General features: G+C 37.9%; 1 protein-coding gene across 15 annotated transcripts in view; it reads right to left on the reverse strand.

Annotated features, from left to right (window-relative positions):
- LOC106091193 (uncharacterized) overlaps positions 1-15,673 on the reverse strand; it is an 82,675-nt gene that overhangs the window by 14,288 nt on the left and 52,714 nt on the right. For all 15 annotated transcript variants that reach the window (XM_059364569.1, XM_059364568.1, XM_013257643.2 and 12 more), the window contains 4 exons: positions 12,587-12,801; positions 3,352-3,626; positions 3,150-3,286; positions 1,098-3,063 (listed from right to left, as the gene is read on the reverse strand). In XM_059364569.1, coding sequence (XP_059220552.1) covers positions 1,098-3,063; positions 3,150-3,286; positions 3,352-3,626; positions 12,587-12,801 — 2,593 coding nt within the window. The remainder of the gene's footprint in view (positions 1-1,097; positions 3,064-3,149; positions 3,287-3,351; positions 3,627-12,586; positions 12,802-15,673) is intronic.

A 15,673-nucleotide genomic window follows, 5' to 3' on the forward strand; every position in this document is an offset into this window, starting at 1 on the left:
GAGAGATCGGTCTATATGGCAGCTATATCCAAATCTGAACCGATCGGAGCCAGATTGAGGAAGGATGTCGAGTGGCTTAACATAACTCTCTGTCCCAAATTTCAGCAAAATCGGATAATAAATGTGGCTATTATGGGCCTTAGACCCTAAATTGGCGGATCGGTCTATATGGCAGCTATATCCAAATCTGAAGCGATCTGGGCCAAATTGAGGAAGGATCTCAAGTGGCCTAACATAACTCTCTGTCCTAAATTTCAGCAAAATCGGATAATAAGTGTGGCTTTAATGGGCCTTAGACCCCAAATTGGCGGATCGGTCTATATGGCAGCTATATCGAAATCTGGACCGATCTGAGCCAAATTAAGGAAGGATGTCGGGAGGCCTAAGATAACTCTCTGTCCTAAATTTCAGCAAAATCGGATAATAAATGTGGTTTTTATGGGCCAAAGACCCTAAATCGGCGGATCGGTCTATATGGGGGCTATATGAAGATATAGTCCGATATAGCCCATCTTCGAACTTAACCTGCTTATGGACCAAAAAAAAATCTGTGCAAAATTTCACCTCAATATCTCTATTTTTAAAGACTGTAGCGTGATTTCAACAGACAGACGGACAGACGGACAGACGGACGGACATGGCTAGATCGTCTTAGATTTTTACGCTGATCAAGAATATATATACTTTATAGGGTCGGAAATGGATATTTCGATGTGTTGCAAACGGAATGACAAAATGAATATACCCCCATCCTTCGGTGGTGGGTATAAAAAGATGACGATGGGCCTATGGGTTACCAGCAAATTGGTAAAAACTATAGGCAACACCCTAATGAGGCGTATGCATCTGTTCCTCTGCTTATACCCAATGAATGGAAAGAACTTTTTTCTTATATTTGTTTTACCCCAGAACAGATTTCGATGATGTCACAGAATGTATAACGTCCGGAGAACAATAAAGCAGCAAGAGCCGATGGGTAACCAGCAGGATAATTTAAGAGTTATTTGAAGATGAACCTGATAGTAAACTCTTAAGGGAAAATCCAATATTCCAATGGAAAGACTACAAATAATGTGTTAAGTTTTAACTCCACCTACCTTCAACTTCTTATTGCCACCACCACCACCGGCGGCGGCCAAAGGCGATGCCGGCTTGGCTGGCATATACAGACTCTCGGTGCGCTTGGGCTGCGAGGGCGAGGGAATGATATCCTGTCCCAGCGTACGCTTAGCCAGGAGTATATCTTCAAATGGTTGATTGGGTTTGGAAAACATGCCATCCGTGCCCATGCCAGGCCCCGTTGTGATGCTCGCACTAAAACTGGGTGTACCGGCACGCGACAAACGTCCCGAACCAGTTGGAACCGATCCATTGCCCGTCGTAGCCGTGGGCGTATTACCAGCCGATGGTACCGGCGTGGAGCCACGAAATACCGAACCAGCCCGTGGCCTCTGCTCCTGCGTTACAGAGTTCGAGTCATTGGCCACGGTGGCTGTTGTGGCTGCTGCCGAACGATCCACAGAGGCTTGACGTGATGCAATACCACCACTCAGACGGCTGGCGGCACGAGCATAACGATCTATGGATGAGTCTCTACTGGGGGGACGTTTGTAATGATCGAAATGATCGATTGATGATTGTTGACTACTTTGTCCCAACATGGGAGCTTTGCCCGATCTGGGCATACTATCGATTTGGTCCTGTTGCATTTGATGGTGCTGCTGCTGTTGCTGTTGTTGTAATTGCTGTTGATGGTATAACATTTGCGAGGGTCGGCGAGCTTGACTGGCATTGTACATGGGTGAGTCCAAATTCGTTTGCGATTGATGGAGTTGATTTCTGGCCGCTTGACTCGTATTGTACATGGGAGAGTCCAAATTCGTTTGGGATTGATGCAATTGATTTCTCTGTTGTTGCTGTTGCATTTGCTGCTGCTGCTGTTGTTGTAATTGCTGTTGTTGCTGCAATTGCTGTTGCAGTTGCTGCTGCTGTTGCATTTGCTGTTGCCGCAATTGTTGCTGCTGCTGCTGCTGTTCTTGTTGCTGCTGATATGCCTGCTGTTGTTGTTGCTGCATATTGGTAAAGGTGTGCGTTGCCTCTGCATTCTGGAAGGTCAAGTTGTCCGTCTGCATTTGCTTCATTCCCGGGCTGCCACTACTGCTCAAATTACTGTGCGCCGAATAGCTTTGATTCAAATTCATTCTACTTCCTGCCCCGCTCAGGTTGCTTCCGGGCGGCTGTTGTGGCTGATATTGATATGCGGGATTCATTTGAGGATTGCTTTGTTGCTGATGATACATCTGATTGATGTTATTGATGGCACTCAGTTGTGAGGACTGATTCACCATTGATGACAGATCGGTTTGCGGAGCAACTGGCAATTGTTGCGAGTACATAGAGCTGGGTACCGGAAACTCGGCAGCCTGTTGAGCCTGCATGCCCTTGTGTTGGGCCATGGCCCTGTGGGCAGCTGTATTGCCGGCAAACATATCGCCTGCACCTCCAGCCGCCGGATAGATGGGTGACTTGTAGCGTTCGCGATAGCGTAACTTATCGAAACGCTCCAGCACAGTGGGCTTAAAGTCTGGAGCAAAATCACGAGCCATTTGCACGGCCATGTCGCAATCGACACGGGCCTGTTCGGCAGCCACATCGGCGCATTGAGCTTTGGCATTGGCTGTGGCGGTGCGCGAGACCGCTATATCGGAACGTTGCATGGCCATTTTAAGGGCCCTTTGGGCCGACGACACGGAGGCGGTAATGCGTTCCCGGAATTTGCGGGAGCGGGCTATAAACAAATGCTTCTTCTTTTGGCTGGTGATTAGGATGTTGTTCTTGTATTTGCCCTCCTCGAAGGTGCCATCACGGAAGGTGGTCACACCATAGCCGTGCTTCTTATTGTTATACCATTCACCCTCGTATTTGAGGCCATCGCTGCGTTCGGCCACACCAAAGCCACAGCGTTTATCCTTCTTCCACTCACCCATGTAGGTCTCCACGGTGGTGGGATCCAGCTGATCATCCTCCATGGTAAAGCTGGCATTAGATTCGGTGTGAACGGATCTGCAAGAGAAGAGAAGAGAACGAGAGAGAGGAAGGAGTCAGACAAAATTCAATTGAAATTTGATTTAGAAAAACATTTCCCCTACCTGGCTGTCAAATTGGATTGCTCGGATCCTGTACTAAGCCATGAGGCGGTGGACATGGTCGAGCGTATGCTGCCCGAGGCCAAAGTACCACGAGTGGCTAAATCACCAGTGCTGCGTTGCTTGCGCATTTTCAGACCCTAGAAAACAAAACACAGATAATTTTCCAATATTTTCTTCATGTTCAATACTCATTTCACATTACCGATAAGAAACCCTTTTTCCCCGTTTTGTCCGTCAAGCTATTGCGCCTTTGTGGCGTTTTGTCTGAACGAGCGGTAAGCACAAAGCCCCCTCGCACCTCTTCGCCACGTGCACTGCCCTTGGTTGTACCGGGACCGGTATTCTCTGTACTCCGTAGTGAGGCCATGGAGGCATGCACATCTTTGCGTCGATGATGTGAGGCCAAACCAAAGGGAGCCGATGTTCGTATACCATAGCCATGTCGTTTGCCTTCTTGCCACTGTCCTTGATATTTACCTGTAAATAAACAAACAGAAACGCAAACACCAACATTACACAATGTGCGTTTTAAAGTGATTGCAATAAATAACAAACAAACTCTGTGCTGTCACGACTGTCTAAAATAGCTCTATAGAGGAAATCCTAGCGCTGCACTACAACGCACTGGGAAAGCAAATGCCAGTGTTGTGTTGACAGGACCCCAGTGCATAGCTGTACCTACATACATTCAAATGCATACACAATGAAGCCAATTAGGATAGTGTGTATTTAACAAATTTACAGCAACATCAAACAATGTCGCATAACGACACAAAGTGTCCTTCAAAAGTGATAAACCAAGCAAATATACTCTCCATGGAGAATATGTGTATAGGAACATTAGAAGGAGTGTACAAATTGGCGTAAAAAAAAGAACTAAAAAAATCGTTTGGTTTAAAAGCTAACATATAAAACAATCCGGGTGTCGTATGAGTATTAATAATAGCTTTGTTGTATTAAAATCACTCATACGCTGAGATAAATTAATATAAACGTAAAAATTCTTTAAAAATAAGCATTATTATACTCTTCACCTTAGGATGGGGGTGTACTAATTTCGTCGTTCTGTTTGTAACACCTCGAAATAAGCCTCTGAGACCGCATAAAGTATATATATTCTTGATCGTCATGACATTTTAAGTCGATTTAGCCATGTCTGTCCGTCCGTCCGTCCGTCTGTCGAAAGCACGCTAACTTCCGAAGGAGTAAAGCTAGCCGCTTCAAATTTTGCATAAATACTTCTTATTATGTAGGTCGGTTGGTATTGTAAATGGGCCATATCGGTCCATGTTTTGATATAGCTGCCATGTAAAATGATCTTGGGTCTTGACTTCTTGAGCCTCTAGAGGGCGCAATTCTTGTTCGATTTGACTGAGATCTCGCATGAAGTGTTTTGGTATCACTTCCAACAACTGCGCTAAGTATGGTTCAAATCGGTTCATAACCTGACAATGCTGCCATATAACCGATCTTGGGTCTTGAGAGTGCGCAATTCTTATCCGATTTGAATGAATTTTTGCACAAAGTATTTTGTTATGATATCCAACAACTTTGCCAAGTATGGTTTAAATCGGTTCATAATCTGATATAGCTGTCATATAAACAGATCTGGGGACTTGACTTCTTGAGCTCCTAGAGGGCGCAATTCCTATCCGATTTGGCTGAAATTTTGCGTGACGTATTTTATTCTTACTCTCAACAACTGTGTCAAATAAGGTTCAAATCGGTTCATAACCTGATATAGCTGCCATATAAACCGATCTGGGATATTGACTTCTTGAGCCTCTAGAGATCGCAATTATTATCCGCTTTGCCTGCAATTTTGTACGACAGATCCTCTCATGACCATCAGCATACGTGTTTATTATGGTCTGAATCTGTCTATAGCCCGATACAGCTCCCATATAAATCGATCTTTCTATTTTACTTCTTGAGCCCCCAAAGGGCGCAATTCTTATTCGAATTGGCTGACATTTAACGCAGGTCTCCAACTTATAATATAATTGTGGTCCAAACCGGACCATATCTTGATATCGCTCTAATAGTAGAGCAAATCTTTTCTTATGTCCTTTTTTGCCTAAGAAGAGATGCCGGGAAAAGAACTCGACAAATGCGATTCATGGTGGAGGGTGTAAAAGATTCGACCAGGCCGAACTTAGCACGCTTTTACTTGTTTTATTTTCTTTTATTTTTTTATTATATTTCATTTTATTTTATTTTATTTCATATAATTTCATATCATCTCATATTATTTCATATCATTTCATATTATTTCATATCATTTCATATTATTTCATATCATTTCATATCATTTCATTTCATTTATATCATTCATTTCATTCATTTCATTCATTTCATTCATTTCATTCATTTCATTCATTTCATTCATTTCATTCATTTCATTCATTTCATTCATTTCATTCATTTCATTCATTTCAATCATTTCATTCATTTCATTCATTTCATTCATTTAATTCATTTAATTCATTTCATTCATTTCATTCATTTCATTCATTTCATTCATTTCATTCATTTCATTCATTTCATTCATTTCATTCATTTCATTCATTTCATTCATTTCATTCATTTCATATCATTTCATATCATTTCATATCATTTCATATCATTTCATATCATTTCATATCATTTCATTCATTTCATTCATTTCATTCATTTCATTCATTTCATTCATTTCATTCATTTCATTCATTTCATTCATTTCATTCATTTCATTCATTTCATTCATTTCATTCATTTCATTCATTTCATTCATTTCATTCATTTCATTCATTTCATTCATTTCATTCATTTCATTCATTTCATTCATTTCATTCATTTCATTCATTTCATTCATTTCATTCATTTCATTCATTTCGTTCATTTCATTCATTTCATTCATTTCATTTCATTTCATTCCATTTCATTCATTTCATTCATTTCATTTCATTCCATTTCATTTCATTTCATTTCATTTCATTTCATATCATTTCATATCATTTCATATCATTTCATATCATTTCATATCATTTCATATCATTTCATATCATTTCATATCATTTCATATCATTTCATATCATGTCATTCATTTCATTCCATTTCATGTCATTTTATTTTATTTTATTTTATTTTATTTTATTTTATTTTATTTTATTTTATTTTATTTTATTTTATTTTATTTTATTTTATTTTATTTTATTTTATTTTATTTTATTTTATTTTATTTTATTTTATTTTATTTTATTTTATTTTATTTTATTTTATTTTATTTTATTTTATTTTATTTTATTTTATTTTATTTTATTTTATTTTATTTTATTTTATTTTATTTTATTTTATTTTATTTTATTTTATTTTATTTTATTTTATTTTATTTTATTTTATTTTATTTTATTTTATTTTATTTTATTTTATTTTATTTTATTTTATTTTATTTTATTTTATTTTATTTTATTTTATTTTATTTTATTTTAATTTATTTTGTTTTATTTTTTTTATTATAATTTATTTTTTTTTTTTAATAACGAAAAATTTCTCGTGCCCCACTCTAATGTTTATAAATAAAAACTTTGTAACGCATTCGCTTTTTCGTTGCTGCATTAATGTTTTTGTTGTGTCCTTGAGCAAAACTGTTTTAATGGCGTTGAGCAAACTTTTCTCATGGCATAGGGATATCAAGTGGGTTATTCCCAATTTACAAACACATACATAAACATACGTCACACACACACACATGTATATAGAAACATGCGCGTGAGATTTTAACATAAAGGTAGGGTAGTAGCAATGGTAGTTTGTACTAACTAATTAACTTTTATTTAATAATGACTGCGTCAAATCGTTTGAGTTAAGCGTTAACATACATAACGAACCGGGTGTCGTATGAGTATTAATAAATGTTTAGTCTAAGCTATTAATATCACTCATACGCAGGTCATACATTGAAAGTACTCATAGCATAATAAATTTCTTCCTACTCGTATTGAAACCTTTGCACACATCAAAAAAATATAATTGAGATAATTTCCGAATTAAAGAAATGCAGCTGCAGGCACTTGTTAAGATTTTTTTCTGTTTTATTGGAAATATTTACACAGAGAGCAAATGAAAGAGCAAGAGAGAGGGAAAGAGCAGTGAAATATAGCAAAAATTAGAAATGAAACAAAAGCGGCATCATTTCACTGTGGCTTGAGAAGGCAGTTGAGGCAGTAATTGAAACAAAATGACGTCATGGTTGTTCAATAGAATTGCGTGCGATGAATACGACGAGTGAGTGTAGCTGTGCTTTTAAATATTTAATAATATAATTAAAATAATTTAAGCAAAAATATCTATAAAAATATTTAACAAATATCTACCAACAGAAAAACAGACACACGGACAGACATTTTGTATTTATGGTTGCCATGTATTTATGTATATACATTAAAATACGAATGTGCATAAGTTTTAGACATTAGTTTTTCGCAACTGCTGTTGTTGCTGTTGTTTTAATTCTTTTGTATGTCATTATGTATTGTATGTGCTGCTTTAAACCCCCGCCAACAAAACAATGTCGTTTTGATGTTTTGAATATGAGCCAAAAAAGTAAAGAAAAGTAGAAAAAAATGATCTCATGCATACTCATGATACAAGAACAACAACAAACGGACAATAGTACATGTTGAGTTCGTTTTATTTATTTTCCTTCAAACTAAGATATTAACTAAAAGGAAGACAAACGCACACACACACATACTATAAAAAAAGCATAGAGATACTAAGTCATGCTAAAATCTGGGACATATATCTAGCACTGTATGATACTCTCTTGGTATATGAAAAGCTTTTGTGCTTAAACCAAGTTTACTGTTTGATGTCGGCATGCATGTTGGGTTCAAGGTTTTCCTTAAATTTTGGGGAAAACCAACTGTGGTTTATTATTTGTATTTTATATCAACCATCCATCCATCCTCTTTGATATAAACGACTATCAACTACAAGTTAAGGTCAATGTTCCCAATTTATGATTTTTCTTTTTTTTATGTACATTTTATTGTAGCAGTAGCTATTTTAATATATTTTGCATTTTATATATGAACTCGCTGGCCTGGTGGGCTTCGCGCTGTAAATAGATTGTTGTTTAAATATTTTTAAGCTGATGCCCAAATGATCCAGACATCTAGTCCATGGGTCCTTCTCAGATCTGTTTAGTATATGTGTTATTTACTCTCAAACCCATATCATGAAAACACCGCATGTTATACAACATTTTTAAAGACCCACAGACAGGTCTTTTGCGCATAGACTTGTCGGTCCCCTAGACACTTAGTCGTAGTCCACTCCCTAAGACCCTACCTCCCCTGAGCTATAATTTGTATCGTTCTTGGCTTCTTGTCCAAGAAGTTAAATCGGGAGATCGGTTTATATGGGAGCTATATCAGGTTCTTGACCGATGTTAACCGTACTTAATCATTGGAAGTCGTAACAGAACATCATTTGCAAAATTTCTGCCAAATCGGACAAAAATTGTTGCATCCATGGGCTCAAGAAGTCAAATCGGAAGATCGGTTTATATGGGAGCTATATCCAAATCTGAACCGATATGGCCCCGATATGGCAATCCCTAACGACCTTCATCCACACTAAGTATCTGTGCAAAATTTCAAGCGGCTAACTTTACACGTTCGAGCGCTATCATGGTTTCGACAGACGGACATGGCTAGTTCGAATCAGTATTTCGAGACGATCATGGGGGTCGTAGATCAATATTTCCAGGTGTTTCAAATGGAATGTCTAGATTAGTATACCCCCATCCCATGGAGGTGGGTATAATAAGAAAACTTAAATATTTTTTACACCTTAATCAATAACAAGTAAGAGCGTGCTAAATTTGGCCGGGCCGAATCTTATATACCCTCCACCATGGCTCGCATTTGTCGAGTTCTTTGAGCGGTATCGCTTTTTAGGCAAATAGGAAATAAAGGATAAGAATTGTTATGCTGTTGGAGACATATCAAGTAATATTGGGTTGCCCAAAAAGTAATTGCGGATTTTTCATATAGTCGGCGTTGACAAATATTTTTCTGTAATTGCATTCTTTCTTCTGTCAGTTATCAGCTGTTACTTTTAGTTTGCTTTAGAAAAAAAAAATATAAAAAAGTATATTTGATTAAAGTTCATTCTAAGTTTTATTAAAAAGGCATTTACTTTCTTTTAAAAAATCCGCAATTACTTTTTGGGCAACCCAATAGTTCGATTCGGACCATAAGTGAATTGAATGTTGAAGAACATAGTAGTAGTCATTGGGTAATATTTCAGTCCATTCGGATAAGAATTGCGCCTTGTAGGGGCTCAAGAAGCATAATCGGGAGATCGGTTCATATGAGAGCTGTATCAGGCTATAGATCGATTAAGACCATATTGGACTTGTATGTTGAAGATCAACATTTCAGCAAAATCGCATAAGAATTGCAGCCTCTAGAGGCTTAGGAAGCCAAGATCTCAGATCGGTTAATATAGCAGCTATATCAGGCTATGAACCAATTTGAAACATACATGACACAGTTGTTGGAAGTAATACCAAACAAGTTCATGCTAAATTTCAGCCAAATCGTATAGGAATTGCGCCCTCTATTGGCTCAAGACCGGTTTATATGGTAGCTATATCAGGTTATAGCTCGATTTTAAAAATACTTAGGACAGTTGTTGGAAATCATAACAAAACACGTCATGCAAAAGTTCAGTCAAATCGGATGAGAATTGAGCCCTCTAGCGGCTCAAGAAGTCAATGCCCAAGATCGGTTTATATGGCAGCTATACCAGGTTATGAACAATACTTAGCACAGTTGTTGGGAATCATACCAAAACGCCATGTGCAAAATTACATCTAAATAGGATACAAATTGCGCCCTCTAAAAGCTGAAGAGATCAAGACACAGATCAGTTTGTATGACAGCTATATCAGGTTATACACCGATTTGAACCATACTTAAAACAATTGTTGGAAGTCATAACAAAACACGTCATGCAAAAGTTCAGCCAAATCGGATGAGAATTGCGCCCTCTAGCGGCTCAAGAAGTCAATACCAAAGATCGGTTTAAATGACAGCTATATCAAAACATGGACCCATTTGTCCCATTTACAATCCCAACCGAACTACACTAGTAAATAATGTTTGTGCAAAATTTCAAACGCCTAGCTTTACCCCTTCGAAAGTAAGAGTGCTTAAGAGCACCCCTTCGAAAGTAAGAGTGCTTTCGATAGACAGACGGACGGACTTTGCCAGATCGACTAATAACGTCGATACGGTTAACAATATATATACTTTATGGGGTCTTAGACTTAGTATTAGTCGCAGTTTTCATTCGATTGTCTTAAAATTTGGTACTGGCATGTTTTTCGGCCCAGAGCCTATTGAAATTGGGAAAAATCGGTTCAGATTTGGATTTAGCTCCTATATATATGTTCGTCCGATTTTGAGAAATACTGCAATAAAGTGCCCGTTTGTTAACCGATTCTCTTGAAATTTGGTAGGAAGGATTTTCTTATGACTCTCGACTTTACTAGTGAATTTCACAGAAATCGGTTCAGATTTAGATATAGCTGCCATATATGTATATCGCCCGATTCTCACTCCAAGGGTCACTACAAGCGCATTTATTGACCAATCATGCCATAATTTTGCACAACGCTTTCATCGACATCTGCCATAATGTTTGAGAAGTTTGCTCGAAATCGATTCAGATTTAGATATAGCCCCAATTTATATGTTCGTCCGATTTTGAGAAATACTGAAATAAAGCACCCATTTGTTAACCGATTCTCTCGAAATTTGGTAGGAAGGATTTTCTTAAGACTCTCGACATTACTGGTGAATTTCATAGAAATCGGTTCAGATTAAGATATAGCTCTCATATATATATATATATATATTGCCCGATTTTAACTTCTAGAGTCAAAGCATGCGCATTTATTTACTAAACTTGTCAGAATTTTGTATAACGCTTTCCTCGGCAACTACCATAATATCTGAGAAATTTGCTAGCAATCGGCTCAGAATTAGATATAGCTCCCATATATATTTTCGTCCGATTTTGAGAAATATTGCAATAAAGTGCCCATTTGTCAACCGATTCTCAAGAAATTTGGCACGAAGGACTTTCTTATGACTTTGAACATTACTGGTGAATTTCAAAGAAATCGATTCAGATTTATATATAGCTGTCCTATATGTATATCGACCGATTTTCACTCCAAGAGCCACTGCAAGCGCATTTTTTGACCAATCTTGTCAAAATTTTGTATAACGCTTTCCTCGGCAAGTACCACAATATGTGAGAATTTTGCTGGAAATTGGTTCAGAATTAGATATACTTCCCATATATATGTTCGTCGGATTTTGGGTAATTTGCGATAATGTATTTATTACAGTTCGAACATATTTGCTCGAAATTTGATACGGATGACTTAATAACCCATCTAAAAATATCCGCCGAGATCCATCAAAATTGGTTCAGAATTATATATAGCACCTACATTGTACTTTTAGAATAGGTGTAGGGTATTATCAGTGGGCACCGCCAGTTTTTTGACCTGCATTACTGGTTCTAAAATAAAAATAAAAAATTATGCGTATATCGCTGCGAGGTTGATTTGTTGCTGTCTGAATACCGGCTGAAACAAAGAATATGTGTGACTTGCCATCAACGGTACCGTAAAGGGCTGGTCATAGTTGATTTATACTCTTCTTCCAAAAATATGCCTTTTATTTAATGCCCATAATGTCCCAGCGATAAAAAAGATTCTGTTGGGGGATTTTCAGGGAGTCGGGCTATACAACATACGCTTAAAACCAAACTTGTTTGAACATTTCTACCCTGCTCTTGAGTTTTCTTTTTATATAGCGTCGACATTTTGCAAATAAATTCTGGGCTAGGAGGGTATGCTTAAGTAACTATCATTTGATACTCAAATTACCCCAATCGGAGTACATGTCCTGTAAGGAAAATTTTCAGAAGGTGAGTCCTTTCTTTTACACTTGGTGCAACATTTTTATATCAGATTCGTAATCTATTCTTATATTGGGTTGCCCAAAAAGTAATTGCGGATTTTTTAAAAGAAAGTAAATGCATTTTTAATAAAACTTAGAATAAACTTTAATGAAATATACTTTTTTTACACTTTTTTTCTAAAGCAAGCTAAAAGTAACAGCTGATAACTGACAGAAGAAAGAATGCAATTACAGAGTCACAAGCTGTGAAAAAATTTGTCAACGCCGACTATATGAAAAATCCGCAATTACTTTTTGGGCAACCTAATATATAGTTCATTTGATACCCACACCAGTTTTCCGATTTAATATCTTTAACCTCTATAGAGCCCTTGTTTATATACGAATTAAGGTCCTTGCCAAGATAATTCATTGCTTTTGTATCAATCCATTTCAATTATAACTTACCTCCATCGGCATACGATTCACAACCATAGCCATCTTGGTAGCCCAAATTCCAGGTACCTTCATAACGGGCCGTCGACACAGTGCTCTCTCGTACACCATAACGACCCTTGTGACCTTCTTTGGACCATTCGCCGCGATAAATTTGACGACCCACTTGTTCGACACCTAAGCCATGGCGACGACCATTTTGCCATTGGCCCTCGTAGTGGGAACCGCTGTTGAAAAAAGAAAACAATGGGGGAAATTTTCAGTGACATGAAATAGGAAAATTTTTTCAATAATAAAAAAATTAAGTAATTTATATTTATATCAAAAATAATTTTATAATTATTTGTTTTTATACCCACCACTGAAATAAAAAATATTTCAGATCATCTTGAAATTCTAAGATGGTTAAAGGATGTCGGTGTGTCTGTCCGTCTGTCGTAATCACTCTACAGCATTCATAAATGAAGACATTGAGCTGAAATTATGCGCAGATCTGTATTTTTTACCACGCTGCTTAAGTTTTTGGAGGTCACCGTAGCGCAGAGGTTAGAATGTCCGCCTATGATGCTGAACGCCTGGGTTCGAATCCTGGCGAGACCATCAGAAAAAATTTTCAGCAGTGGTTTTCCCCTCCTAATGCTGGCAACATTTGTGAGGTACTATGCCATGTAAAAATTCTCTCCAAAGAGGTGTCGCACTGCGGCACGCCGTTCGGACTCGGTTATTAAAAGGAGGCCCCTTATCGTTGAGCTTAAACTTGAATCGGACTGCACTCATTAATATGTGAAAAGTTTGCCCCTGTTCCTTAGTGGAATGTTCATGGGCAAAATTTGCAATTTGCATTTGGTTAAGTTCTTGAACTGGCCAAATCGGATCATATTTGGATATCGCTGTCATATATATATAAGGATCATATACTTATAAGGATCTTTCACCTATAAAATATGCATTTAATGCCCGATTTCGCTGAAATTTGAAAGAGTAGAATGAACGGAGAATGATTCAGCTCGGACCATATTTGGATATATTGGGTTGCCCAAAAAGTAATTGCGGATTTTTTAAAAGAAAGTAAATGCATTTTTAATAAAACTTAGAATGAACTTTAATCAAATATACTTTTTTTACACTTTTTTTCTAAAGCAAGGTAAAAGTAACAGCTGATAACTGACAGAAGAAAGAATGCAATTACAGAGTCACAAGCTGTGAAAAAATTTGTCAACGCCGACTATATGAAAAATCCGCAATTACTTTTTGGGCAACCCAATAGCTGTCATATAAATCGATCTGCGGATTAAGGGACTTAAGCCCATAAAAGGCGCATTTACCACTGTATTTTTCTTGAAACTTGACACAGTGAGTTGAAGAAGGCCACTCGTTGTCTGAACCATGTATGCACCCACATCAGACCACACTTGGATAGCTGCCTTTTGGACCGATCTATCGACTTAGGGTTTTAAAAGTACTATCTATTATCCCATTTTGCTTAAATTTGGCTCTGTGAGTTGAATTACGCTACCCCATGTTCGAACCGAGTATAGTTAACATCAGAACTTATTTAGATATAGCTTCTACATAGACCGATTAAAGGTCTTAAGCATACAAAAAGGGCATTTAGTACCCGATTTGGCTTGAATTTGGAACAATCAGTTGCGGGAAGCCAGCCGATATTCGAACCAATTTTGCTCCACATTAGACTTTATATGGTCTAGTCCGTTGCCGTAGACTAGTTGGGTTCTAGTCCTGCCAAAACATCAGAAAAAATTTTCTGCAGTGCCAATCCCCTCCTATCGCTGGCGACATTTGTGAGGAACTATACCATTTGAAGAAATGGTACGGCAGCCATGTAAAAACTTCTCCCAAAGAGGTGTAGCTCTGCGGCACGCCGTCCAAAAACCCAGCTGTAAAAAGGAGGCCCTTGAACTTGAATCGGAAAGCACTCATTGATGTGTGAGAAGTTTGCCCCTGTTCCTTAACATTCACAGGTCCAAAGGTTTTTATGTACGTTGTCATCTGAAACCCACCCGGGAGGGTTGGAAGAAACTGTCATATATTTCCCAAAATTTTATACTCGTGGAAAGTAAAACTGAAGAAGACAGCAAAAAACAACATCCCTTCCAACCATTCCCCTCCCCCCCCAAACTAATAGGTTAAAAAAATAAAGCGTGCTAAGTTCGGCAGGGCCGAATCTTGGGGAATGGGTTATGCCCTAAATACATGATCCTACATTTGGATATCAAATTCGTATTCTACTTCCAAATACCTTTATTTGAGTCCCATATCGCGATAGTCAGTAAAACTTGCTGTTTGTGGGGTATTTTCGGAAAGGGGTAGACCCCCAGAAAATTGGTCCAGAAAGTGAGTATCAATTCTTGCTCTACCCCCAATAGCTTTCATTTAAGCTCCACATTGACATGGTCGGTAAATATGCCCGATTTAGGGGGGTTTTGGGGATTGGGGTGGTTCCCGGAAAATATGTCAGCAGCGTGCTCTATTCTCATATTTCTATATATCATTTATTTGAACCCCATATTGCCATTGGCCTCAAAATTGGATATCAAATTCGTTTTCTAATCTCATTTAAACTCTTTATTGCAAGAGTCAGCAATTATGTCCGGTTTGGGGTATTGGCCCTAAAAACTATAAATATTTAGTTCCACTCTCTTTTAGACCCAAATTGTCTTGATGAGTAAATACTTCCTATTTGGTGGTTGTTATAGTTGTGGGACGTCCCTAGACAGTTGGTCCCTAATGTTGATATCAGATACGTGGTCTACTTGAAAATACCTTTAATTTGAGCCCCATATTTCCATAGTCGGCGAACATGCCCGGCTTGGGGAGTGTTTTGGGGGATGGGCGGCCACTCAGTGAGTTGGTCTTGAAAATATATATCGGATTCGTGTTCTACTCTAAAAAAAACCCTCTTATTTGAGCCTCATATAGCAATAGTCAGCAAAAACTTCCTAATTGGGTGGTGTTGTGGGGGTGGGGTGACCCCATAGACACTTTTCCCGAATATTAATATCAGATTCGTGCTTTACTCCCATAGACCTTTCATTTGAGCCCCATATGGCTATGGTCGTAAATTTGTCCCCTTTGGGG

This window comes from Stomoxys calcitrans, chromosome 3 (genome assembly GCF_963082655.1).
Source record: "Stomoxys calcitrans chromosome 3, idStoCalc2.1, whole genome shotgun sequence".
NCBI classification, from domain to species: domain Eukaryota; kingdom Metazoa; phylum Arthropoda; class Insecta; order Diptera; family Muscidae; genus Stomoxys; species Stomoxys calcitrans.